The sequence below is a fragment of the Diplotaxodon limnothrissa genome, linkage group LG22 (genome assembly GCF_057381915.1).
Source record: "Diplotaxodon limnothrissa isolate DT_005_m linkage group LG22, D_limnothrissa_male_GT1.1, whole genome shotgun sequence".
Taxonomy (NCBI): Eukaryota; Metazoa; Chordata; class Actinopteri; order Cichliformes; family Cichlidae; genus Diplotaxodon; species Diplotaxodon limnothrissa.
The window spans coordinates 22,581,517-22,609,287 of NC_140616.1; the positions used below are offsets into that span (position 1 = coordinate 22,581,517).

The 27,771-nt window shown below is 40.1% G+C and overlaps 1 protein-coding gene across 1 annotated transcript; it reads left to right on the forward strand.

Moving 5' to 3' along the window:
• On the forward strand, nt 1-27,771 carry ptp4a2b (protein tyrosine phosphatase 4A2b). Its single transcript, XM_085346685.1, has 7 exons — nt 1-383; nt 18,098-18,391; nt 18,813-18,921; nt 19,003-19,095; nt 19,191-19,321; nt 20,785-20,859; nt 21,831-27,771. Exons 2-7 carry the CDS (start codon nt 18,387-18,389, stop codon nt 21,931-21,933), a joined length of 516 nt encoding a protein of 171 aa, XP_085202811.1. The 5' UTR covers nt 1-383; nt 18,098-18,386; the 3' UTR covers nt 21,934-27,771.

The following is a 27,771-nucleotide window of genomic DNA, read 5'->3' on the forward strand; positions in this document are numbered from 1 at the left end:
ACTTAAACTTTATTCCAGTTTCCGCTTCCTGATAGTTAAATTGGTGACGAGGAAACACTCAAACAAACAAGAAAAAAAATGCTAGGATGATCTGGGATACACGCGTCTGTCGTTTAAAGTTTTCCGAGGTTTGCAGATTTCTCAGGTGGCCCTCATTTTGTTGACTATTAATTCGCACTGCCTGGTCGACATTTTTCCGACGGTCCCTGAAGGTCTTGTACAAACTGAGGAGGAGGCTCCTCCCCGACAACAGTTCCCGACCTCCGACGAGATCTCAGGCTGCCACACTAAAGAGGAACAAAAAGGCGATCTGACAGCGCTTTCTGCACTCCCTCCACTTTCTCCGGGGTAGTCACGGGATTTCAATGTTCAGCTTGCTCTTTGTAAGTACTCAATGACTAAAAGATCTCAGCAAACCTCTGGGAACTTCTTTCTGCGTTGATTGAATGTAATTCTAGTGCTATAGATCCGCTAGAGCCCACTGAAAAGTTGAGTTCCATATGTTAGGTGATCGCCACACTGCCGGGCAGCCAAAGTAAGTTGCATGAGGAGTCGTCCGAGAATAGTGTCCAGTATGTAGCCACGTTAATGGTAGCTCGCAGAGCAAAGCTTAAGACGGTTTAATCGTGTGCTACAATCGGTGTTGAAAATCCCGTTAAAGGTATGAATGTTCATTCTCACTGCCTCAGACATCCGTGATATCCACACTTGAGTCAATTACCTTTGTCTTGATTGTTGCAGTGCTGCTGGTCTAAAAGATTGCTGCTAAAAGCAAAGTGCGTTAGCTAGCCCGCTAGCTAACATAGCTGCGCTAGCTTGCTATCGCGGCTATGGCTTTTTCCCTAAAGAAGAAAATCGCTGACTAGCATTAGGACTACTAACACGACTATGTCATAGCTTGTGTTTTTCTTTTAGAACAGGATACGTTTAGTTGTATTCATAACGTGGTGTTTTCTAAACTGACCGTCGTTCGGAATACCACAAGTGCTAGCGCTACCTTAGCGCTACACGGTGCAAGGGTGTACAGGTTACCGTAGAATTTCTTCTGAACAACGTGTATCATATTGGCAATGAATACTTGTGTTAACGTTAACAATTGTGCTGGCTAGTAGTGCTACTGTTATGTGTATAAGATGCTTGAGTTATTTGTAGTTGTGGAAAGCTGCGTGGTAACTATATGGCGACTAAGCTAGCCAGCTGCCTTCCGCCCTTTGTGACAAAATCTTGACCTGCAGTATAGTTCACCCATATGCTAAAGGCCAATTGCCAGGCTGACGGGTTGATTTATTTTTTTTTCTTAAACCGACAAACGATTTGTCATGTCTGTTTGTTTGTCGTCGCGGCTACTGGACTGGACTGTCGTGCTCCTTGTCTTTATTGCTTGCTGTCTGGTTGGAGTCGGAAAATTTGCTCGGTTTCGACGAAAAAAGGAGAGAAAAAAATGGCCAACACTGGAGTTAGGTGGGTCTATAATTTAGCCTCGTCTGGTTTCCTAAAACAGCAAGCGCCCAACCATTTAGCCATGTGGGTTGAAGTGAAATGAGGAAATGCATTTCGGGAGGAAGTTGACTAGAGCAGCTGTGACACTAAAGGCCGCGGCACATTCCCATGCCTCTCAGTTTTCAATTTATGACCTTCCACTGATTTGAGGCTCCCCTCTGGTAGTAAATTCTAGTGGGCGGCTAATACAAGTGAATAGCCATCCTACCAACAGGGCGGATGAGTCAATCAGTAACTGGTGTAACAGGTAAGCTAATTATATACTCCCGATTATGAGTCACTGCAAGGTGACCTGGTTTGCCTGTTGATAGGATGAGATGAGTGATTGCATTCAGGAAAAAAAGCTAAGGGAATGTTGGGACACTACAACAGAAATAATAGAAAGTTGCAGTGAGTAATGTAATCAATAAGGTCTATACTCTTGCTTCATAAAAGGTTAGACTTTCACAACTTCAGTATTGTAATGCTTTGCAGTCTTCAGACTCCACTGGCATTTTATTCTTTGTGGAAGTAGGTCGTTTGAACAGATGACCCGCTTTATTTTGTAGCTAATTGACACATGATGCTCTGGCCAATCTAGAAATAGCAACTCTCACTCAATCTGCTTATATAGCACATCCCTCAGCTAAAGTCAGCCCTATACTGCTTGGGTGGGCACTCATTTTTGTGATCCGACTCTGCAAGGCAAACTTCTATTACCTGTAACTTTTGTAAGCCAAACTTGAATTATCCTTATTTGAGTTTTGCTATTTTCTCAGCTAAATCAAACTTGTTGTTTAAAGACTTAATATGCTGGTTGGTTGCTAATTTATGCCTACTAGGAGCAAAGAAAATGCCCTGTGACAAGATGGGAAGTTCTCAGCCTTGGTTACTGTAACTGTGAAAGGTGAACCCAGTGTGCAGTAACTTGATATCAGCCTACAAAGGAGTGTTACTGGGGGAGAAGAACACCTATGTTGTAGCCTGCTGGCTTTCAGCCCATCAAGCCACAGGGGGGTGACTGAGTGTTGAAAGGTAGAGCAGAGGAGGCCATTCCATACTGACTGCTTAAACACATTTTAAAATTTAGCTACTCTCCCTATCTGTGGTGGGAATGGAACATGAAGTTTTTGGTTTTACAATGGGCTCACTCCTATCTTTGGCTGCAGTAGAAGTTGTTTTGAAATTGGTATAAAGTGGCAAGCTAAGATTAGTTGGCCACTGTTTGTGCTACCTCTTTTCAAAGCGATTAAGTGAAGCCCATATGTAGTTACGCATTAGTGGGCACCTTTTTGTGAGTAGCTCGTTTATTGCAAAGTGTGTGGATTAATGAATCATGCAGTGATCGGCACAGTGTTTACTGTTGTTGCCACAGTGTTGGGGTAAAGCAAAGGCGCAGGCTCAGTGGCACTGGCAGTGTTTCACAGATTGACACCTCTCCTAGATTGCTGTTGCAGGGGTTCCCGCTGAAACTATAGCAACAGGTAGGAATAGGATCCTCCTTTGTTTTTTGTGTTTACACCTGCCTTGTTTAGCTACAGCTGTCAGAGCTGCAGTTAACAGGGGAACACGGAGTTCTGTGCCAGAACATGCAATAGTAATATGTGTTATTGTTGTTTGAGCAGCTGTGTGTAGGTGCTTGCTTTCTCAGATTTTAAAAACGGTGCTATTTTTGAAGCAGACAACAAACCCTCTGTTTGCCCATTGCCTAGGTGTTTTTTTTTTTTGGTGTGTGTGTTACTGGCACCCCCACCCCGTGAGTGCCTCTCGCGAACTAGTGTGTTCATTGTGGCTATAATCTCAAAAAAGATGGCTTTGCTACCATGAGCTAAATTGAGATCATAAGGTGATTTATGGTTCTGTTAGGGGCTGTTGGTTTTTAGTTGAGAAAAAAAAGTTCCTTGATGACAGCATATAAACAAGCGTTAATTCTCATTATTGCTGCACTCTTAGGTCTTCTTTAGCTTTACTTTGTGAGCATTTACTAAGCACCATTGCTCCTTTTTGATTTCTTATCAAGAGACACCATATTCCCCGCAGGAGCACTTGTTGCTACCACAGGGATAATTGTTGATATGGCAACAGGCATCCCCCGATGCTGCTGTCAGAAGGCAGTTGGTTTCCAAATGTCAGAAGAATTGATGTTGTGGTGGGATCAGCACCTCCCGGCAAAAATGCGAGCAGACATTCTCTTTACTGGCTCGGTCTGTTGCTGAGCGTTGGTCTCGGCACAGAAATGGACTTCTAGACAGTCCTGGAAGTTTACTTTTCTTAATGTTGGGTTATTTTCTATTTTTATTTTTTTAAATTGTAAATCTGTCATGAATTGACTCTTGCACATATCAATTATAGCTAAATGAACCCATAAGCCTGGCACACTTGTAAACAAGAACCATTGTGCCTTTAAACAACAAGGCAGTTAACTTCTACAGGAGCAGCTGTCAGTTATTTGCTAGAGTGGAAGTAATTGTTAGCTGGAATGTTGAAGGAACACCTTGTATTTTAACTTGCCTGTTCTTAAGGATGCACCAATTGTGAAAGTCTGTTATTTGTTTACCCATATATGCTAGAGGGGGAAAAAAATCATCACAATCAAAATGAAATGAAGATTTTTTTTTATCTGTATTTTTCCAAGTCTGTATTAGCTCTTATTTTGGAACTCTGTATAATGAATTGACTGGAACTAGAAGCTTTCACTGTTCTTGGCAGTCTTAGAGTTCTACTTACTGTTGGTTATTCTAGCAAATGTTTTTAATCGGTCTTTGGTTACTGTCACATTAAGCAATAAAATTAATAAGAAATGCATTATTGTGAATATTTATGGCCTTCCAAATTTCCAGAAAAGGAAGTAAAAAGTGTGTATGTGTGTGTATAGATAGATAGATAGATTTGTAGATTTAGAAATGGTCAGCACAAAACAGCCTCACTATTTGTGGACCAACAATTAGGGAGGCCAGTGGCAGCTTATACTTATTAATAGCTACATGTTCTGCATACTAGCTGTGTGGCCAGTATGCAGAAGATGTGACCACAGCAAATGTTCAGAACTTTGTCCAGCAAGAAGGGGTAGATGTTTTTAATCATTAAAAAAGTCACTATAGAAATAATTTGGTATTGATTGTTGTAATTGCTGTGCTGTGATTTTTTTTTTTTTTTTTTTTTTTTTTTTTTTTTTTTTTTTTTTAATTTTATTTATTTAATTTTTTGGCACCCTCCGGTGATCCCTCAGAGAAAATGAGTCAACATTTTGCTTCTGATACACGGCAAAAATTTGCCAAATTGAGTGACAGTGTTGCTCAATTAGGAACAGTGAGGTAAATGAGACTGTTTACTGCATCACGATTCTAAATTAAAGGAAGTAGTGATGAGATTAGGTTTCTGTGTGTTTAAAAGAGAGAGGAAAAAAAAAAAGGTGAACAATTGAATTCCAGAATTGAAAACCGAACAAATACTTAAAAAATAATTCCATGAATAGTTGACTCTTTGGCTACAGCACTTTAGATTTCTTGTTAAAATGCGTCTTTATGCTGACTTTCAGTGCGTAATTCACATGTTAGCATGCAGGTCAAGGTGTGTCTCGTTGCTGCTTTGTGTTCTGTCTGTGTTGAGAAATGTCATCCTGGAGCAGATTTAGGATTGTGAGATGAGATTATAACTTATCAAAGGCGCTCAGATGGCTCAATATAGTCCAGCGACCCATATTCCAGATCAAGCCAGAAAACTACTGCCTTGTCTTTGGAGTCATATTTGGTAATGGCAACTATTACACACATTATTATTATTATATACTATGTAAATAGAACCGTAAAGGTACTGAAGGTTTAGAGTTTTCTTGTAAACAAATGTGATTTTTGTATTTGGAATTGGTTATTGCTCCTCAAGTTTTCTGCAACCAAGACTCCACAATTTAACTTTAAAATGCAGGAGTCAAAGTGCAGATGGTGACGTCAGCCTGATGAATGCTGAACTTTGTAATCAGCATCTGAGTTGTTATGAATGGATGAGTTTTAAAAGTCTTCCAGTGGTCATTTAAAACTTCGGGAAAATGTGTAACGAATTTGGGTACAAACGGTTTAAAGTTTTCTGATCTGTAACTGGAACTCCCCACTAACGTTTTTTGCTAGTTCATCTCTGTATGCACACCATAAAAATTTGCTGTATTTTTTTAGATCCGCAGCATCCAAGCATTGGAGATTTTGTAAGTAGAAATCTCTGCGGTACCTCATTGTTGTTATTTACTATTTTTCAAACCATGGATTTTTCAGTTGGTGAGCTGGTCCACAATCTCAGAAGTAGATTTGGTGCTCCTGCCATTTGTATCTCAATCTTGTATCATTTGGTAACTTGCCCAGCCTTTGTTGACGCACGCAATTGGCACAAACACTTTATATTACCACCTTTTGTCTCTTTTATTAGTTTCCTTTGTGTATTTGCACTTTTGATTCTCACTGAAATCGCAGGGAAAAAGTGTTTTTTGTTTAACATATAATTGGGCAGTCTTTTTTTTTTTTTTTTTTTTTTTTTTTTCTTTTCCTATTTTGTGAAAACTGATTAAAAGTGGACGTAGGCCAATTATGTGAGGGTAGAACAGACCTTTGTTTAAATGTTTTCAACCTTTTCATTCCCATTTCTAAGGTGCTGAGCCCTGGTCTCTTTCAGTGTATTCCAGAGATGGATCAGTCTTTGCCCTCCCCCTCTAAGCTCTATCAGAAGCCTTTGATCGTTACACTGTTTATCTGTGCTCACTCAGAGGCAGCAAAGCAGTGTGATAAGTGGGCTTTGCCATGTGCAAGTGCATGTGTTGTGGGTGTTCGTCTGTTCATGGACATAGAGGGTGGGGGTTACATGTTCCCATACCTCCCTCTCTCAAACCCAGTTTACACAGACAAAAAAAAGGCAGTACAGCAAGTTCCCTGCAGGAAGATTACCTCTTGTGCTTTAGGGCTACAGAGAGCTAACCTGCTGTTCTGAATAGGGATTGGAAAGAGACTGCCCATTTATGACAATGTCAGCAAAATAAGCTTGGCATTTAAAAGCAACACTGACAATTACACTTATATTTTTATTCAAATATCTTAAAACTCTTATACTTTCAGAAATATAAATGAGGAAATGTTCTTGTAAAAATAATTCATATAGACTTGTACACCACAAGCTCTAAGGGCTATTGCACAGCAGTTATAATAAGCTCTGTCAAAAGTTACACCCGCTCACAACATAACATACTTGGCTGCCAGTAAGTAGATCTAATCAAGATGCAAAATAAGTAGACATGGCAGCTGCATTTGACATCCTCTTTTTTTCTTCTTCTAACTTTTGCTGTCACTGTTCTGAAAAATCACGAGTGTATTCTTTGTGTGATTTGCAAGTTTTAAGAAGTAAAAATGCTTCCCCTTTTTATAAAGGTCAGCAGTATTAGCGCTATTCTATACTAGAGTACCAAGGTTTGCCAAGGTCCATGGTTTGTCAAGAGACACTTAATAAATGTGCCTAAGTTACTCCCAGCCATTAAAAATGTTTTAGTCAGTATTTATGAGGATTAGATCAGAGTTGCTTTGGAAACCAGTCCATTTGACCAGTTAAGCAAATTTGTCGCTTGCCAGTTTAATCTGTTATAGCTTATCAGTAGTGATTTTTGTGATGTAATTACAAAGAGGAATTAGCTGTCTTGGTACCGTGAGTAAACAATGCAGCTTCTGTTCTACAGTATGTACGTCTAACCAGGTGTTTCTGAAGAAGACTGCTCTACGATTGGAAAATATTCCAGGATCACGGATTGTTTATGGTTCAGACAGACCAGCAGAATCGTGAGTTGTGCTTATGGAAATGATCTAGCTGTTAACCTGCAACCAGTCATCTTTCAGTTAACCAGTTCAGGGTTGCAGGGGGTGGGGGCATGGATTAAAGCCTGAAAATGGTTGGACAGCATCAGTGTCTGACTGGTCTACTTTCAGTGGTTATTGTTGGGATAAATAGAAAAGTGCTGCCACAGTTTGAATGAGGTTAGATGGGCAGTTCTTGGAAAATGTGTAGTGACAGGTGATTATGATGTGAAGTCCCATGACTTACCTACATCAGTGTTGTTGTTCTTGTTGTTTTCTATAATTATTAAGTCCTAACAATGCATTTGTCTTTAAACATTACTTACTGGAAAATGCCTTGCCTAACCAGTATATCACCTTTCCCTAAAGGCTTAAATAAGAGACATACCAAAGCGCTTTTAACCACTCCAACTGTAACAGGAAAACACCATCCTGTTTACCACCTTAGCATGATAATTATTTACAAACAAAGCAAATGCACTCTTTTAAAATGTATTTTCTAGATGTTTGTCACAATCATTTAAAAACGTACTGCTGCACTACTGCTATTATGCTAATGTTGCATCATGTCACCCAATTATGGTGTATGATTTTTTTTTTCTGTTTTTATTTTACTGTAAGGACTGTGTGTGAATGAGGAAACTATCCCAATCCTGAGTCATTTTCATCTCCCCAGAGTATTTGTCAGCGTTTATATTAACTACGCATTAGTCCAGTGATGAAATGAATCCATGCCATAACCATTTTATATGGATGCTTGAATAAAACTACTGATTCTACAGTTAAGAAGCATTGCTATAGAGTGATTAAATGAATGCATGTCACAGTCATCTTTTTTTAATTTGAGGTCCAGTATGAGCAGCTTTTGATGAATAGAATCTATTAATATTATAACAGTGCCTTAGCAATTGCATGATGATTAGCTACAGTACTAAAATATTAAGACAGATCTCTGATATTTATTTTTTGTCTAAATGGGTTTTATTGAGTAATTTAAAAATATAATTAAGCAATCGATCCTAGACTTGAGTTATACAAGATATACGTGGAGCCATATCAACCGCTATACAATTTAAAGGCCTAGTTAGCACGTGCTAATGGGGCGAAAGCTGTAATACTTGAAGCATGCTCAGATAAGGAAATGCAAATGTATCAGAGTAACTGAGCTTCAAATATTTATGGCGATCAAGTGGCCTCTGATTTTAAAAGAGGGGTTGGGGGGAGAAACTCAAGTATGAACCTAACCATGGTTTTGGAGTCTTGTTACACCCCTTATGATGATTGATGAAAGCAGCCATATCAAAGGCGAACCAGTTAGAATGGGTGCATCCTGAATGGGCACAGAACTAGTTTTTATATAATGATCATCTATACCGGAGAGGTGCATTTTATTTTTATTTTTTTAATTTATTTATTTATTTATTTTTTCTGGGACAGTTGCTACACAGGTGCTAGACCTTTTGGCAGTTCATGTATTTTCAATACTGTTTGAAAATTAAAAGCATGTAAGCAAGTTTAGTGAGTTTCAGTGAGTCTATAAACCCTTTAAAGAGGGTCTGCTGTGGATTGAGGAGTCCAGCTGCTGGGCAGTCCTGAGGATATATGCGTATCGGCTGGCTGACAGATTCATAGAGGGCCATTCTTTAACCCAACCTATTTGTAGCCTGATGAAACCGTGGCAATCCACACACAGGTTTTAACAACAGGAATGTTTTCCTTTCCACTTGCTGTTAGCACTTTTACTTTTTGATGGAGAGAGGGAGAGCAGGTGCCTTTCCCTGAGGTTTAGTCTGGTTTTTAAAATACCCATCTTTGCTTTTTTTATTTTTTATTTTTTCAAACTAAACACACCACAGGTCTTTGTCACAATGTCTGTGCAGTGCCACCTTGACACAGGTAAACACAGACATGACCGGCTGTGATTCACATCCTGATTATAAGGATTCAAGGGCCGGCGATGTCTCAATCAGCCTGAAAACAACAAATGTTTTGTCCTGTTATTCTATCAATTCTCAGTGTTTTATTTACATCATTGTATTGTTTGTGTTATTACTTCTCAGTTGGTCAATTCAATTGATTAGATTTCTAATTCACTTTCCCATTGATTTCACCAAGTTGGTTAACTTTAACACCAGAATATCCTTAAGTGTTTTTCAACTAATGACACGTATTGTCCTATCAATATTTTGCTCTGCACTTGTGCTGGTAGTACTAGGAAAAATGGCTTACGCATTGCTGTATAATCCAGCTTTGATACTCCAACCTCAACCCGCATGGCAGGTGAAGAAATGTTTTTCCTGTTCTCAGAAACGTTTTGAATGGGCGCACACCAGTTCTTCCCACCTCCAGCCTGAGCCTCTTCTTTCTAAAATCCCCAGGAGTGTGCAGCTCATGGGAGGCACAACAACAGTTTGGAATCACTATTGGAGTTCCCAGTGGAGTTTTTGCATACGGGCCACCCTCCCTTAATACAGTCTTGTTCAAGCATGTCTGGGGATTTTGGTTTGTTTGTTACACTATGAAGGGGGGGGAAGGGACTGGTGAGGCAAAAAGGGGGGTAGAAGCTGAACTAGAGTAGGGTTTTGTGGGGGGGGGGGGTTGTTTTTTGTTTTTTTGTAGTTTTGTGCACATGTTTACTTGCATGCTTGCTTGCCTGTATGTCTTTGCTTTTTCAAGCGTGACTGATGACAAGGGCGTGTTGTGCTGCCCATTTCTTTTTAATGTTTGTACTGTTTGTTGAATACTTTGGTGACCTGTCACCATAACCTGTACTGACATGGGTATTGCGTTGTCCTTGGAATTATTAGAAAATGTTTTTTTTTTTTTTTTTTTTTTGTTTGTTCGTTTGTTCCTCCTCCCCCATTGTAGCACAAATTCTCAATCCACTGAATTAGTTTGATAGACACCATCATAAAATGCCAATGAAGCGTTTTTTTTTTTTTTTTTTTTTTGTTTTTTTTGAAACACGTACATACATATGGAACAATTTCGGCATATCATTTGGGTCCTGCATGCTGGGGCTTCTTGTGTAATGGGCTTTATCTGGCACCTGCTGTGGTCCTTCAATTGAATTGGGATTTGAGGAGTTGGGGGAACCTGAGAAATTTTTGCAGCGTGGTGGAGGACATTGTTCTGCTAGAGGAAAAGGACCTGAGGTTTTCTGGTAGAATGTTTCATTGTAACAAGATGAACAAGCTTTAGTCTCGTGTAAATGGGGGGGGGGGAACCCTTTAACTACTACTTCTTCTTTTTTTTTTCTTTTTTTTTTCTTTTTTTTTTTCTCTCCTCTCCCGGTCCAGCTGGCAGGGTTATTTAAAACAACAACAACAAAATAACAGGAAAAAACAGTCGTCATGCAGCTGCACCTGAAGGCTAGACCCTTGTTTTTCATGATTGGTTTTTACCCAGCATGTGACATGTAAAATAAATGGAAGGGTGATTGTGATATAATATAATATTGGGGGAGCATATTTTGTTACAGTGTTAAATAAGTGGTCCATACAGTAAACATTTTCATCTTGGAAAACGGACAATCATCAAAGCTCGCTATGAATAACCATAACCTACTCTTGCTCCACATATGAGTTTGACACCCACCCACAAGTAAACCAAAGGTCTGCAGGTAATTTGTAATTGGCTTAAGTGTATTTTTTTTTTATTTATTTTTTTATTATTATTATTATTATTATTATTTTTTTAAGTTCTAAAGGTTGGGGTGTGTGTGCTAGTACGGCTGTTTGTATCAACTCTTTTCTCTCCCACTAAAGCATTAAGTTCTTGCTTTTTCATTCTTAGCACTGGCTTACAGTAACAGTAGTGCTGTAGTGAGTGTAGTGCTTTCTTCTTCATCTTGGGTTTTTGGTATGAACACTGTTAGGGCTGCTCCAGTTTGAGGTGACATACACCCACCCAGCCTATCGGTTGTATTGATGTCACTACTAGGAACCAGCTGGACCATTGGGTGATCCTCTGATTTATCTCAGCTAGTTTTTACCCATTGCCTTTTTTTCTCTTCTGTACTCTTTTTGCTCTTTTCCCCTCTTGTTCTAATCTTGCTAATCTCTTGTTATGTCCTTACAGGATGTCTCTTCAAATGACATCTTGCTGGCTTTCTTCGTGGTACTATTTCTTTGTCTCTGTCCTCTTTGACATTTCCAAGTATATTAGTTATCTTTTATTTGGCTCTCATGAAGGCCACAGGAATGAAGGCAGGTCTCTATGATACTTGGCTCCGGTTGTGCTCCTCCTGGTTCGTGGTTTCTCTACGTTTGTTTGCAGCTGTCAGCGCTTCTCAATCTTCTCGAGTTTCACATCAGTGCCCATCATATCAGAGAGGTAAAGGGAGAATTTAGTACTTTGCTGTCAATACAAAGTGTCGTATTATTTGTGAAGGCATTCTAAGAATGAGGTGGGTGCAGCAAGCATGTAGGTGAGTGTATCAGAGCTTTTTTTTCCATTATCATTGCATGTTGCTGTCATGTCAGTGAACATGGTTTCCTCCAGCTTGCCCTCTCACCCTTTCCTCCTCACATGACAGGTGTGCTCCTGTACTTTTCGACTTGGATCTCATGGCAAAAATTAGGCCTCAAGCTGCTTCAAGGCAGTACAGTCTGGTCATGCCCAGTCTGGCTCCAGACAAAGCGTCAGTAAAAGACGGAGAGCCTAAGCTAACCTCAAACCACCAGACTGGGATGCATGTAAAACTAATATTTTTCACCATGGGGGGAGGATGTACTCAGACATTTTGTATAAAAAGTCTGTTTCGTCATTTGGTATTCCATGTCTCACTTCTGTGTGTTGATGTATTTGTCTTTCTAATTTTAGAGCAGCCACAAGCCACAAGCTTAGCACTCCTAAGCTTGTGGCTAGCTACACTATGTGAACAGCGTGCGTGTGCGTGCGTGCGTGTGTGTGTGCGTGTGTGTATAGTAGTCCTGGTGGGAGAGTCATGGAGACGGCCCACCTGATAGCTATCAAGTGCCAACAAGAGCTTCTCACAGCTTTAGCTTTGCAGTTATGGAGTCTTGTTGCAGTAAAATCCTTAACATGGCGAAAGCCTTTTAATTAGCACTCCCACTGTAGCACTTTACTCTTCATGCACTTAAGCTGTGATAACTTCACAGCTGCCACCTGCAGCGTTTTATTGTTGATATTCTGAGCTTAGTTACCACTTATCTTGCACTACAGGATAATGCCATATTCATTTAGTTAGTTTTATGTCTGACTTGACTTCGTATTTCACCAGACAGTTTGATGAATCAAGCAGAAAAAAAAGAAAATGAGTTAGCAGCTGCAGGATACCCACACCCTGGTTCCCATTCTTTTGCCATTTTTATCACCTGTTTAGGTTTGCGTGTCCTTTTCTGTTCTGAGATACTGCAGTCCTTATCAGCTAATACTTGAACTCCTCGCTCTCTCGTCCTCACAGTCTTACTCGCTGTCTACCGTTGCTTTGCCTTAGTTACTCTTAAGAGGGTTCTGGTGAGGACCAATCAATTTGGGAAGTTCTTCCCATCCAGCCTCAGTCCTTTTCCCCTGTTTCTTGCTCCAACAGCCCTGTTCCAACAGTGAACACGTGATGTTGAACAGGGCACCAAGGGAGCTTTCTCTGAGCCATTGTGTGGGCCTCTGCCTTTACTCAGTGACCTTTCTCCCAATTTAGAATATATGTTTATACATGGACACGCATGTGCAAAATGCCAGCTGTAAGCCCAAGTTCTTTATAATACTGTTTCTAGTATTCATAAAATAATCTCACATTTAGATAATTTAGTAATTTTTGCAATCTTAGTTAAATACAATTTTTAAAAAGTAATGTTCGTTGATGATTTTGAATGTGGTTCTCACATTTAGTAGGTGTTTTGGTCTGGTTTAAAAATGGCAATGAAATTTTATTTGCTTCATTTGCTGCCAATTTATACAAACAAAATGGTATTGGTTAAGTTTGTATTTGTAAATAAAATTGGGGTTAACCAGACAGGAAAAGCTTAGCATCATGAGCTCTGATGATTTCAGGCTGTCTTCACCTTCTAGAACTTTCTTTTTCTATTTGTATTACATATATCTATTTTGTGAAATTGTGTATGCTGCACTGTTTTGTGGCAGAGCAGCTGCAGAAAATGTTTAGCCTGTATTTAGCAAAATACAGGCTAAACATTTTTAGCCTGTTTTTTAATTAGTAGTTTGTCCTAGCATTCTTACAACATTTCCATTAAGTTATACCAGCCATTCATGTCGAAGTGACTAGAGAGATCGTTAACACGCTTTCGGTCTACAGTTTGAAGGTTTTTCTGTCGACGGCTGCTCGTTTCCTGTGTGGTTAAACATACTTGGCTTGTACAAACACATTTGGTGTGTATCTCTGTGCATTTTTTTTCTTCCGTCTTCCCTGATCTAAGCAGTGCATAGCTGCAGAACCAGTTTGCAAATTTCAACAGTAATTTGCATGCATTCCCGACAATGTTGTGATGGCAGACTGGGCAGCAGCTGGGCAGGCCCAGTGTTACCACAGTTTGCTTACTTCCTCTGAAAGGCTTAGTCAGAACTCGTGGCCAAAACTTTTCTTCATCTTTCCGACTTTCTTGTTTATCTTCTGTTATGTAAGGCAATTTATGAATAGGTGACAAATAGCCAGGTATGGCTATTGGGTTTGAGTTGAAAGTTTGCGCATTTGCTGTCATTTGTTTTCACCTCAAAGCTTAGAAGATTCAATACGGGACCCTTGCCTTTTTCACTTTTTTTATTTTATTTTTTTCTTTCTTTTTCTTTCTTTCTTTTTTCATTTATTTATTTATTTTTTTGCTTTATGTACCTTATGTCAGAGACTTTCTGTGGTCTCGGGCCTGGAATTGCTTCCTGTGCCGACATCGCCTATAACGATGACGTTGGAATTCACCTTACGCTGCTCATTGTATTATTGTTGTTGTTGTTGTTTATTGATCACAAAGTGCTTTGTTAATAAAATATTCACAGAGGAAGAACTTATGAATGATCACTTAATAATTCATTTAAAAAGCACATGCACTGGTCTTATCTGCACAAACAAAGCTGCCTGTGTGTACTATTGACCGTACGGCACAAATAGAATCTAAATCAAATAGAAACGTACAAACAAAATAGCAGAAACGTAATAGATTTCTGTCAATCAACAAGTGAATTATGTAATCATTACAGCTCTAGGTAGTGAGTACGGTGAGAAGGGATTGCAACAAAAACATGAAGCGCCTGAATTTAGCTCGACTGAGACTGCATTTAGCGTAATACTTGCTGCTTAGCCACACCTCATGTTCTGCACCTGGCCCTGAGGTGCTTTAGTTCGCATACACTTGTGTTAATTCTAAAATGGGGTTTCCCATCTGCCCCCCCCCCCCCCCCCCCCCCACCCACCCACCCACCCACTCACACTCACACACGCACACCTGTAACCCTTCTTGTGGCAGCATTTGGAACACAGACTGTATGAAGTCACTTGGTCCATCTGAGCAGCTATCCACAATCCAGTTGCTTTTCATCCTTTTAGCATAAGCTGTCATTGTGGTGTCCTTGGTGTGTATTTGTGTGCGTGTCTGGTTCTTTTGTTCTTTGATGGAGTTTTTTTTTAATTTCTTTTATTTATTTATTTTTATTTTATTTTTTTTTTCCAGTCTCTTAGTCTGCTCTCCTCCTTTTCAGTCAGGTTTCACAGGTGAAAAGCACATGCTAGCTGCCCCGTCTCTCCACTTATCTGTCCTTTTCATTTCTGGAGGATTAGGAGCTGATGGGGGGGAAAAAAAACAAAACAAAAAAAACCCTTAGAAGCCTGCCCGACTTTTGTCCAGGCTTCAGTTGTCAGATTGTAGCCATGCCACACTCTTTTCTGTCGGGCTCAGTGGTGGTAATTAAAGGCATCACAGATGATCTTGGCCATCACACACCAACACACAGGCGCAAACAAAGTCAAGGCTGCTTTGAGTGCCATTGCAGCTGTTCCATGGGTTGATACACTTCTTGTGTAGTGGCGGTGTGGTTGATAGTACATATCAGGCTGGTTGACTTGAGACAGGCTAAAGATGGAAAAAGCTGTCACTCAATTTATTTAATATTTGAATGTATTATATAAAGCAGCTGAGAGTACAGAGTCTTGTTTCATTCAAAATAAGTTTTTATAAAAGGGGAGCATGGGATTGAAATGCTGGGGCTGTTTGAAGCTTTGCCCACCCGTTAATCCGCACCTTGTGACTGCTGCCTGTGACATGGTGCTAAAGTCCGAGCCTTTTTTTTTTCTTTTTTTTTCTTTAGCGCACGCACGCATGCGCAGACACACACACTCTGGTGTGTGGTAGGTGTAGAGATAGTCAGCTCTTGCCGTTTTTGTTTTGTTTTTAAATGCTACCTCCCCACCTCTCTCCCATATTGCTCTGAGAAGGTTCCAGCCAGTTTGTGGCGGCTGGATTTAGACTGTCAAGGACTTGGCACAGTTCAGCTGCTCCGTGGCCAGTTACAGGCCAGACATTACCTGTTCTGAAAGACACTGTTATGAAGTGTCTGCACTCCATGCTGTGAATATTATTAGTTTTCCATTTTGGTGACGGGTGGTGAATTGACAGTGATGTAATCCAAAGGTGCGTTCATTTCACTGCAGGATTAACTGGCTGGAAGGTAGAAACAGTCATGATGGGGATTTTTGAGTGTCTATACACTGTCGTTGTGCTTTAGTTCTTTTAAAGCTACCTTTAGCTGCTTTGTTATTCACAGGGGGTCGTCCCAGCAAGTAGCTCCACATGTTTGAGTTTTTAGCACCAGGTGACCTTCCTGATGCAGCCCCAGGGGATTTGTCCACCCCTGGAATCAAAAATGGGATCTTTTGCTTCTGTGAATGTGTAAACCTCTACAGCATGGAACAACCTTTATGTTGCAAATTCCAGAAGCTGATATTTGAGAAGTGAAAACACTGACAACAACTACAAGCAGACCGCAGATCATGTTTCAGTTAATCAAGACTGAAATGTATACCTTTTAATTACTAGGGAAGTGAGCTTGTTGGCTAGACACTTCAGTAATGGTGGTGGTGTTGTTGGTTAGATTCAGAAATACTTGTTGGATTAACTAATGGTTTGTATGTATGAGTCTGGGCTGCTGGGTAGTAGGGCTGCCACGATTAGTCGACTAGTCACGATTACGTCGACTATCAAAATCGTCGACGACTGATTCAATAGTCGACGCGTCATTTGAAGCTTTGTAAGATCCCAAAAGCAGGAATAAGTAGCAGGATTTAAGAGTGTAATAACGGACTGAAACAGAAGATGGCAGCACTGCATGTACAAGGATGCCAGCTGCCGTTAAACCCCGAAGAAGAAGAAACTGTGTCCCAGAATTCATAGTGCGGCCCAGCGCAGTTGTCAACAGTGGCGGCAGCTAGTTAGTTTTAATATTACTCTTATTATTCTTTCTGGGTCACAAAATAAACGTTTAACATATTTTCAGGCGAGAATGTAGCTGTGTAAACCTCAAATATCTGCTCAGTTTATCAAGACACCACATATTTTCAAAAGCGCTCCGACGTTTTCGGAGGCGTCTGTTACCCACTAGCTCGATAGCTAGCCGGGGGCCATGAGAGCACCGGACTCCCGGCAGATCGTTTTCAAACCCACCGCCCTACTCAGGTTAAACATATACAAGTCACTTAGATAACTTAAAAATGTTATTGTTTGGCTTTTTTCAGTATTTTATTTGTTCCTGAGTAAATCGGCTGAGTTTATTAAACTCCACCGAAACAATCTGCACATTTAATTAGAATTCAATTAACTATCATCTTGTCTTTATTTTTAGTTAGCACAGACCTTAAACACTTAAAGCTGTAAGCTAATGATAGTTATATAAGAGCAGATGCTGCTGGTGCAATAAGCTGTACTTTTACGTTCAATGGATGATGATCTGATTAGTCGACTAATCGCAAAAATAATCGGTGACTAGTCGACTATCAAAATAATCGTTTGTGGCAGCCCTACTGGGTAGTCACCTGCCACCTGTGACTCTGCTATTGGGATTTGTAAATGAGTAATGTGGAAGAACAGACTCATAAACTAGTACACTGGCGTGTTATTTTGATCTAAATTGTTGTATGTAGTTTAATCTGGCATAGCCCAACTTCAGCAGAAGTGTGTGGCAGCTAACCTGCAAGGAAAGAGGCATGCTGATGCTAGCACAGTTCACTTAACCACACTTGGTGAACTAATCTGACATTGTGCGTGTGAACAGTGTTGTGCAAGGCTGCAAAGTGCCACACATTTCAGCAGCTTTTAAAATGCTGTTGGAGGCACTGAAGAATGTGATCAGCAGTTTTGGTGGTTTCCGTAAAACATTCAACAATGTTTGAAGATGTTTAACTTTGACCTTTTTAGTTTGTTGTTAATTAAAATCACTTGTTTAATGTAGTCATATATCCCTAGTTATTATAGAAAGCCTTTTTGATGGGGAGGAAAAATAATCTTGTATAAACTGAAATTCCAGATTTATATCTGCTTTATTAAAGGCTCCTTTAATCTGTACTGTTGTCCACCCAGTGCTCAAAAGTCAACATGTGGTATATTTAATCTCCAGACTAATAGTCAAATATAATCATGATATGCAAAATGTATTGTGGTTATTACCATTAATCAGCTGCAGATGTGCAAATTTAACAAGTATCATATTCTGTAACGACCTGAATCGGTGGCCTCCTGCTTGTGCAGACACTGGTTATCTGTTTGAAATAAATGGGTGCTGTTTGTGTGCGATCTCGTTACATTTAAGTCTCCCTTTCTGTGTTCTCTTCACAGGGTTTCTGTGTTGACTTGAGCCGTACCTATATGGCGTGTGTGAGCGGAGAGTTCTGCCAGGCACAGCACCTCACCTCTGTGGAGAAGTGAATCGGCCGCCCCCCGAGGGACTACGCTACCCAGAAACCCCCCTGACTGCCAGCGCACTAGGAACTGCTGACTTTTCCCAAAGGCCCTCTGGGATATTGCGTAGCCCTTGGCCTGATTGCTCTGCCCTGTCCCAACCGATACGAAAAACCTTTGCTTTCTACTTTCTTCTTGAACAGCCAATCACAAACAGCTCTCCTGAATGGGGTAAACTGATTGGATGACTCCTGGATAGTCTCCTCATCTTCTTCTGTGTTATTATTTTTTGTTATTAACTTTTTTTGGTTTTGTATTTTTTGTATTTTTATTTTATTTTTTTAAATCCCAAAGTACTGTGGACTAGTTTGTTTGTTTGTTTTTTCCTTTTCTTTTGTGTTATCATTCTGTGTACATCATCCCATAGTGAATACCTGTTGTCCTCCTGAGCGACCCCCCCCTCCACGTGTTGTCATTTTTATTTATTCTACCCTACATGAAAACATACGTTTCCTAGCAAATTTTTTTTTGAGGGTTTTCTTTTCTTTCTTTCTTTTTTTTTTTTTTTTTTTTTTTTTTTTTTTGCTGACTTCTGAGCCAAAAGTCGCTTTTGTTTTGTAAGAGTTTTGTATTGTAATTGTTTTTTTTAAAGCCGTCTCGCCAACATGAACCGCCCCGCTGCAGTTGAGATTGTCTACGAGCGCATGAGGTTCCTCATCACCCACAACCCCACCAACGCCACACTTAACAAGTTCACCGAGGTATGCTTACGTTTGTGTTATTGCTGATTATCAGATTCCCAGGGCTCTGTCTCAAATGCACCCTTTCACGTTTTCTGCCAGGAACTGAAAAAATTTGAGGTGAACACTCTGGTTAGAGTTTGTGATGCCACCTATGATAAGGCTCCAGTAGAGAAAGAGGGGATACAGGTCTTGGTAAGTGTTGACATACATTTTCGTGGCAGTCTCTTACTGGATGTTTGTGCTGTTCAACTAAGTTATTTGATGACGATTGATGTTTTCTGCTTTAGGACTGGCCTTTTGATGATGGTGCCCCTCCTCCCACCCAGATCGTGGATAACTGGCTCAAGTTGCTCAACACCAAATTTCGAGAGCAACCCGGCTGCTGCATTGCCGTACACTGTGTGGCAGGCCTCGGACGGTATGTATGGTGTACAGTTGGCCTCCTTTTCACCAAAACGCTTTTTTTCTTACGTGCCCAAATAACAGTCCTGCGTGCAATAAATGAGAAATGTAGTGGTATGTTTTAAGTTAGAGGGTTAGAAGGTGGTTATTTGGGTCCATATCAAAGTGGCTGCAGAGATAACTGAGACATCTGTTCTCAAAGTTAGACGTGCCATTTCCAAGGCAGCAACACAGCCTGTCCCTTGTGTAACGCAGCCCATTTGACCCAGTATCTCATCCTTTTGTTTTTTCCCGCCCTGTTAGTAATCTGGTTAGTGTGACCAGGGACCATTTTATTGCTGCGGTATTAACAGTAGCTCCAGAGAGATGTGGTCAGAGAAAGCATTCACTTGTTGTTTCTTCACTATTGATCACACAGCATTGGCTGGTCTTGCCTTTCACCCCCACCTCCAGAATTGAATCCTCAATACTCATTAGTGATTCATTTAGTAACTCAAATGATTGTCTCCTTTTTCTCCTCCTGTTAGAGATCATTTAAGCAGCTGATTGTCTTTTTACTGAGCACTATCATTAGCTACAACAGCCGGACATTGGTTCTGGGGGGGGAAGCGCTAGCTTTCGAATACATTCTATCTAGTTATGATCTTCCGGAGATGAAAATATGCACACTTCTTAGTCAGAAACCAGTGTGACAGTGAATTACAAACAAGTTATGCTGAATAACAACACAAAGTGTGAAAACAAATAAGGCATAAGCACATGACATGGGGGGTGTTTGTGTGAAAATGTCTTTCCTGACCACAAGTGCAGAGTTAGCCAATCTGCTCTCAATGGCTTCTAGCGTTTTGCATTGCTGTGGCATTCCAGAGACTTTCTAATTCCCAATATTGGTTAGACTGGCATTTTCTGACTGCGTCTCCTCTCCTTCTTTCCTGTACTTTGTTTACTGCAGTCATATGAGATTTCTGCCTTGCAGTGTGATCTGCTTTAAACAGGCTAACACTTAAGCCTTCAGTGTAGGAGGCAGCAGTTATGTGCCGCCTTTTAACAGAGTCCACACAACATTCTCACATTCTGTCTGTCTTGAATTGTATGTGAGAAAAAAGCCACTAAAACAACTGCTGTCAGCACTGAGCTCTAACCTGCCGAGTGGTCTGGAAAGTGTTTATGTTTGTCTTTTCTCACCCCATCTCCTGTTGTGAGAAAGGAGAAGCCTTTTACTGTAACTCATCAGTTAGTTTTGTGTTTGAGGCTCAGGGTGTGAGCACAGTGCCCCAGCAGGGCAACAGTGAACTTGTGCACCCCTGTTGAGTTCCCAGGCCTCTTTTTCAGGTTTAAACGCCCCTTTCTCATTCCTTCACCGCCGTATTACTGTGGAACCATGTGACTCTTGGCATTTAATCTTCTCTTCTCCTTCTTTCTTCCTTGGATGCTCTGTCTGCTTGAACTGGTGGTCCACTGGATTTCTTCACCTCACAGAGCTCCAGTCTTGGTGGCCTTAGCCCTCATTGAGTGTGGGATGAAGTATGAGGATGCTGTGCAGTTCATAAGACAGTAAGTATACTCTTTGCTTTTGTACTAGAACCATAAAAGGAGGCCAAGTCTTATCAAAGATTATTGCCTTTTTAAGAGACTTGCAGTGTAAATCAGACACAAGGTGTGCTGATACTGAAAACTCAGACCTCCATAAAACATAAGAAATGATTAAATGCATTTAAGTTGGAGGGATTTAGAGTCATGGAACTTTTTTTTTTCTGCTAGGTGATATCAAAGGTCCTTTTGGGAGGAAGGTGCTTTCAGAACTTTTTTGTTTTTCCTTCCCTGGTTGGAAAGCTAATGCACTGTATTAGTGAGTTGGTTGACAGCATAGCAACATTTGGGCTATCAACAAAAAGTTGAAGGATGCTGTGAACAGAGCTATGGACTCATGATAATCAGAGTTAAAAGGGACCTATTTTTATGCTGTTTTAATTTAGATAACCTGGCAAGTGAGGTGGACTGAAATGCCTGATTAATATGTGCCTTTCACCCACATTACCAGCATGTGCTGCTCTGTGCCCAAAGATGGCATCCAGTAACTATAACAATTCACTTGGTGGTTTTTCCTGTAATCCTGCTTAATCTTAATTACTTTTTTGTGTTTGGATGGCCCAAGCAGTTGAAAGGAAATGCTAGCATGTTTTGTTTTATCTTTTTTTTTTTTTTTTTTTTTTTTTGAAGAGCTATTTGACATTAGCTGTGTTGTTTGCTTTAAATATGCCAGTTGCAGTGTGCTGCACCAAAACATCATGTGATCCCATCTAGACCAATGACAGTACACTTGAGTCACTGAGAAATTCCCATTTTAAGCCCTTACGCCAAAGTAGAAGATGGAATTCTAGGAATTCAGAAGTACTAGTTCTGACTCGCTTGAAAATGCTTGTCAATCTTTTATAACTCCTGTAATCACCGTCATGTTTTAATGTGCTGCATTCTTTGTAGTCACGTTATTTAAAGAGCCTCTCCTTCTTTTCTTGTTTTCACAGGAAGAGACGTGGAGCCTTCAACTCCAAACAGCTTCTTTACCTCGAGAAATACAGACCCAAAATGCGTCTGCGGTGCAAGGATAGCATCTGCTGCGTTCAGTAGGCTGCCTGTCAGTGCGTCTTTCTTGTGCACATCTAGTGGGGAATCTTCCGATAACGGGAGAGATTTAAAAAGAAAAAACAAAACAAAACACGGAGAGTGCTATCAGTAATTATTGTGATGATTTGTTAACACTGAGTCATGGTTAATTGAGAAGGAAGCGAGTGATCAAATGAATGAGTCCAGATCTGGGGATCCACCAGCCGAACCAATGAATGGAAGGTTAAAGCACACAGATAGGCCCGCCACCCGGTTTATACTGTTCAACCACGGGCCAGAATTTTTCAACTTGAGTCCATCCTGTCTCTTATGGGGTTTTTATTTGACTTTTTTTTTTTTTTTTTTTTTGTTCCAGTTTTAATCATGGGATAACAGTTTCCATTTTTTGTGAATGTTTATTTTTACACAAATGTGGTGATGAAATTATATATTCTCATTTTGATTTCCACTATTGATATTTTATAATTGGGCCAGAACGACATACTTTTTTTTTCTTTTTTTTTTTTCTTTTTTAAAACACACATTGTGACTGTGTCTTTTTTGCACAAAACTCAAAGGTTCACCTGAAAAATGCAGTAATGTTTTTTCTTCTTCTTACCCTTCACTTGCTTTAATGTCACTTTCAGTTTAAGGGGTCACTGAGTTTGAATATGTCTGTAATATTTATTCACAAGATATGTGTGGCAGTTAAGAGTTTGGCAGGGGCAAGGACACTTTGTCATCCAATAGTTTTAGTTTTATCTGTTTGAGAGCCATGTCTTTTTTCTTCTTCTCTCTCTTTTTTTTTTTTCTTTTTCTTTAAATCTTGTTGGAGTGCAATAATCAGTCCACCTCAGATATGTCCGCCAAACCCTGCTGAGTGTCCTACGCACACATACACACGAACTTCAGATTATCATCCAGGCCGTTTTAAAAAAATAAAAAACAAAACAAAAAAAAAATACAACAAAAAACAAATGTAACTACAACAGGTACTTGTAATTTCATTCTCTCTCCCTTCTGGGGCTACAATAGGACTTTTTACAGGTATGCGTATTTAAACTCTTACACAGAGCCTAAGATTCAATCTGAAAGTCAAGCTGGAGAAGAATGAAAGTGGTCAGTTTTTTTTAATCATTGTACCCATTTTGAAAACATCCCCAATTCATATTGGTTCTTTAAAGATAAATAAATTCAAATAAAAAGCAAACTTGTCTCCTTCCCACCCCCCCGAGGTTGTCACAGTCTGAGTGGGCACGGGCGTGATGTGTAGTGAAATGGGTGTTTCGTATGGTGCTTGTGGCAGATAAGAAGTCCCTGCCTAAATGCCGCTGTCCTAAAAGTTCACTTCAACCAGAGGAGCTTGTAAGAGATCCATCTAAAAGGAAACCATGGGAATGCATGGTTTCCTTTGTTTGGAGCAGTGAAGCCTAATTTCATTTCCTGGGCCACATGCAACGTACTTTGAGCTTAAATGGGAAGTCAGTGTAAAGACGTTTCACCTACACAATCCCTGAGATATCTTTATATAATATGCATTTAAAAAGAAACCTTAATTTCTTTATTAGTAAATTACTTTGTTCTTTAGAAGTAGGAAAAGCTGGAAAATGTATGAGGGAAAAGGTTTTTCAAAACAATTCAGTGGCTGAATTAGAGACTTAGCAGGACCAGTTCTGGCCCCCAGGCCTTGTGTTTGACGGCTTAGAATAAAGTTCAGGGGGAGGGGTTGTACATCCTGTTGGATTGTGCGGTTGTCTTGTTGGGTTTGCAAGGCTGCAGTGTTTCTGGTCTTCCTGTGTATCTGGCTGATATCAGGGGAAGGGTCCAGCTGCAGTCCCGACAAACCCCCGATCCCTCTTTACCCATACTTGATTCCTTACCCATGCTTTTTGAAATACCTGCTTCATTATGCTAAAGTATGACACACTTGGATATCACAGGATATCTAAACCAAAACTTCCTACTTCCTGTGCCAGTCATTGTTAAAAGTTCTGGTATGAAGATGGTGTGCATTTAAAATCAACACATAACAGTCAGTGGGTTTGAAATGTAATGTCAGACAGTGCCATCCAGGATGAGTCAGTACTTCCAGAGGCATATATGAGACACATCACATTCCAAGGATCCTGAATTGAAATCCATGGAACAATTCTGTAACAGTAGAGGTGGTGGAAGTTCTCCCAGGGCTGCGGAAAGCTTTTTAAAAGCTTTTTTTCTTTGTCTTTTCTCTGATTGGTGATTCTGTACATGTATTTTTATGTTTTCACTTAAAATGACAAGTGCCCAAAGGTGTTACAAACATAGGTGCTGAGGTGAGACTTGCTTTTAGAATGGCTTTGATACACACTTTGCCTACCCACACATTCTCCATATTTTTTTCACATGTGGGTATTGGTTTAGTCATGTGGTAAAAAATTACATTTTATTTGGAAAATTCAGATGTTTAAAGCAAAATGTCATCTTTGTCGTCCCCCCCCTTTGTTTTTGTGTTTTGTTTTTTAAACTGAACAACAACGCCGGCTCTCACCTTGCACTTAGTGATCAACGCAATCAGTGCTTCCGAGACAGTATGTTCTCATTAGACATGTCTGTCAAAGGAACTCCCCCATGTCCTTTCCTCATCTGAGAGTGAGTCAGCACCACGTGGAAAGCACAGGACACAGAGGTACCGAGCGATGACTCACAATCTCAAGTGGTAATCACGACTCCTGCCAATACCTCAAACAATTGAAAGTGCCCCCTCTGCTGCTGAAACGGTGTCATGGCGTGAGCAGTGAAGTCGTTCCACTCACGCTGAGAGCGATGACAGTTCATTGGTAGTTGCAATGCGTCTCTTCCTCCTTTTTACTTTTGCAACAACACAAATTGGAGATTAAAACACGACTTAAAACAGACTTGTGCCTGTCTGCACTCTACATGGGCATGTTGCCAAAAATCCTTTACTATTACCTAAAAACGGCGAGTGCTGGAAGTTTCCATTCCTTAGAAGAAAGAGCACTAAACACAATGAAAACACCTCAGTACACATAAAACTGTATTACTGGAAAACTAAGCAAAAGACAAAAGTAAAAACGATTATTCTGGAGAAAAATGTTCCCCATCAGTGTTAAATGGATTCATAGAACTATTACACGCTGAAGCTTGAGCTCATTTTGAATCCTTAATATCATACTTACGGTCCATCATCATATTCGCTAAGTCACATGTTTGTAGTGGTTATCCATAAGCTCAAAAACACACACCTACATCTTGATTAAAAATAATAATAATAAAAATATATAATAATAAGCACACATCTCTCTCTATAGAGGAGATGGCGTGTGGGAAAAAAAAATATATAAAACAAAAATCAGCTGAATTTAAAAGGCTTGAGCAATGTGTGACATGGTTAACTGTCAACAGCTATCTTCAGGGAGGTTTAAAAATATGAATGAAAAATGAATATCTAGTGTTGGCAAAGCAGCTGAATTCAGACATTCTAATCTGTGCTAATACGAAAAAGTTGCTGAACCTGCACCTGCTCAACTTGCCTGTTTTATTAGACCAGACATGGTCAGAGCTGCTTCCCCCTCTCCATCATCCTGAAAGCGTTCCTTGTTACTGTATTAAAGAAGTTATTAACAACTTTTTCACACGCCATCTCCTCTACATCGCACGTTACCCAAGATAGTTACCAAGAGGAAACTCATCTGTCACCATGATAAGTCACTGAAGCTGGTTTACTTGCTAATGTTATATAATCATTTCCTGTATAATGTGTTTTTCCTCACCACATACATAATAGTTCTCTCTGCAAACATGATTCTGTTTATATTTAAACACTTATTAAGAGTACTCTGTGAGGAAATTGGAATAATGAAGTGATCTGACATTGATGTTCTGCTGACACTGACATCAATGGAGTATGTCAGTTATTGCGACTGCCTACAGCAAGATAATTAGACTGTATTGCCAGTTCCTTGTTCCGTGCATAGCTTGCTTTGAATAATATGGACGTCATTTACTTCCAAATCTATGATAAGAGCACAGGAAAATGTCGTGCAAGAGGCTGATTGTTACAAGGAAAAAGGTTGCAACCACTTGATAAATGACTCAGAATGTCGTCATTGCTGGGTACAAAGGCACAATCCTGTTGCCCTGTGCTTCTTCCTCAACACCAGAAACACTCATGTAGTTTTGTCTGAGTCTGACATCATCACACCATCATCACAATTTGGGGCCACTTGTCTTAAAATACCCTAAAGGTTAGTTTCACAGGCTGATCAGAAACTGGAGCGGACCAGTGAGAATGTGCAATAAAGCTCCAAATGCTTTGTGCTCAAACAGCCGCAAAGACAATCTGAGGACAGTTGGCATGGGCCACCCAGAGGCCTGATATCAACATTCTGATTATCAGAAAGCCAAAGATCCACCAATGAAGAAGATGATGATACTTCGAGCGACACCCACTTGCCTTGTTCTTTGAAATCTGGGTAAGTTTAGATCAGATGTTATTTTCTCAAAGTGCACTCTGTATGAGGGTAATTGATACAAAACGCCAGCCTCACTTCACTGCTCAAAAACACCTCACCCTTTCACACTCTTTTGACACGAAGTACCGAATGACGTCGCAGTGTTTGTTGCTATGGATAACACGGAGTGCTGAAAGCTTTAAAAACCATCAAGCTGACAGGTGGCCACGTAGAGATACCAAACCCCACAGTGCCTCTGGATCTGAGGCAAAGATCGAGCTGCTGTGAGGCAAACAAATGAGTTAAGTTTTTATGTAAATCTGATTACGATTGATTGATTAAACTATTTAGTTTGGGTAAATGTGAGACTTAAAATTAAAATCACTCTTGATTTTTACACGCATTTGAAAATGGCTCAGGAGCAAAAAGAAAGGCTAAAACAAAACGGGTGTTATAGTAATTAATCAGCAGCGATTGCATTTCATTTAGCTGCTTGGTTTTATGTAATTTGTTGATTGTTACCTTCAACTACTTTGTAACAGCATGACTTTGATGAACCCTGCAGGATGTTGGAAAACACCTATGCCAACCCCTCATTTTATTATTTCTCCAACTTGGAATATTTTTTCCCTTTTTAAAAAAAAAAAAAAACACCAGCAGGTATGTACGTTTCTCTGCTTGTTGTATGATTCAGGGGAAATGTGAACTGGTTACGCTAAAGCAGTAGACCAGAATTTGAAAATAGAAAGCCCCTGCCCCCCTCTTTGTTCTACTGCGTCCCTTTTCCACCAAAGGAGATCGGGCATGTTACATGTGCCTATGAGATCCTTGAAACGCTGAGGGGAGGGATTAAAACCCCAGTCTCACAGCCTAACCCATTCCATCACCCTGTTTTAGTCCGTGTATGGATTATTTTTCTTCTTGTGCTTTTTATACTACCTCATACCTGATCGGGTTAAAAACAAAAACAAAAAAACTGCTATTGACCAAAGTCCTCCATGACAGCCTGGCCTGTCCAAAGCCTGAAAATAGAACCAGAAGAGGTGAATTCTCTCTTTGAACTACAATACTGTACTACTACTTCCTGCTATAGCTTTTGCAGGGCTGTCATAGATCGCCAATCTATTGTAGGACTAACACAGAAAGACAATCATTCGCACTCACATTAGAATTGGCAGTTGACCCCAACAAAGTAGGGCACCCTACTTCTTTCGGGGTTTAACCTCCAACCGACGTAGGGTTGGAGGTTCAATTCCTGGCTGCTCTAATGTGTATGCCAAAGTGCCCTTGGGCATTGCTCTTAAAGCACTGTTTAAAGGGCTTTTAAAGCAGAGTAAGGAGTCCATTTGGTGTTTTATGTCTTGCAGCATGAATGACGTGTCTTTCGGGAAAATTTAAATAAACAAAACTT

What these genes read in the sequence shown, in the direction of transcription:
- ptp4a2b (XM_085346685.1), top strand. An exon ending in AAGAGGGGATACAGGTCTTG is followed by an intron (nt 19,096 to 19,190) that starts GTAAGTGTTGAC and finishes TTTCTGCTTTAG; the next exon opens with GACTGGCCTTTTGATGATGG. An exon ending in TGTGTGGCAGGCCTCGGACG is followed by an intron (nt 19,322 to 20,784) that starts GTATGTATGGTG and finishes TTCACCTCACAG; the next exon opens with AGCTCCAGTCTTGGTGGCCT.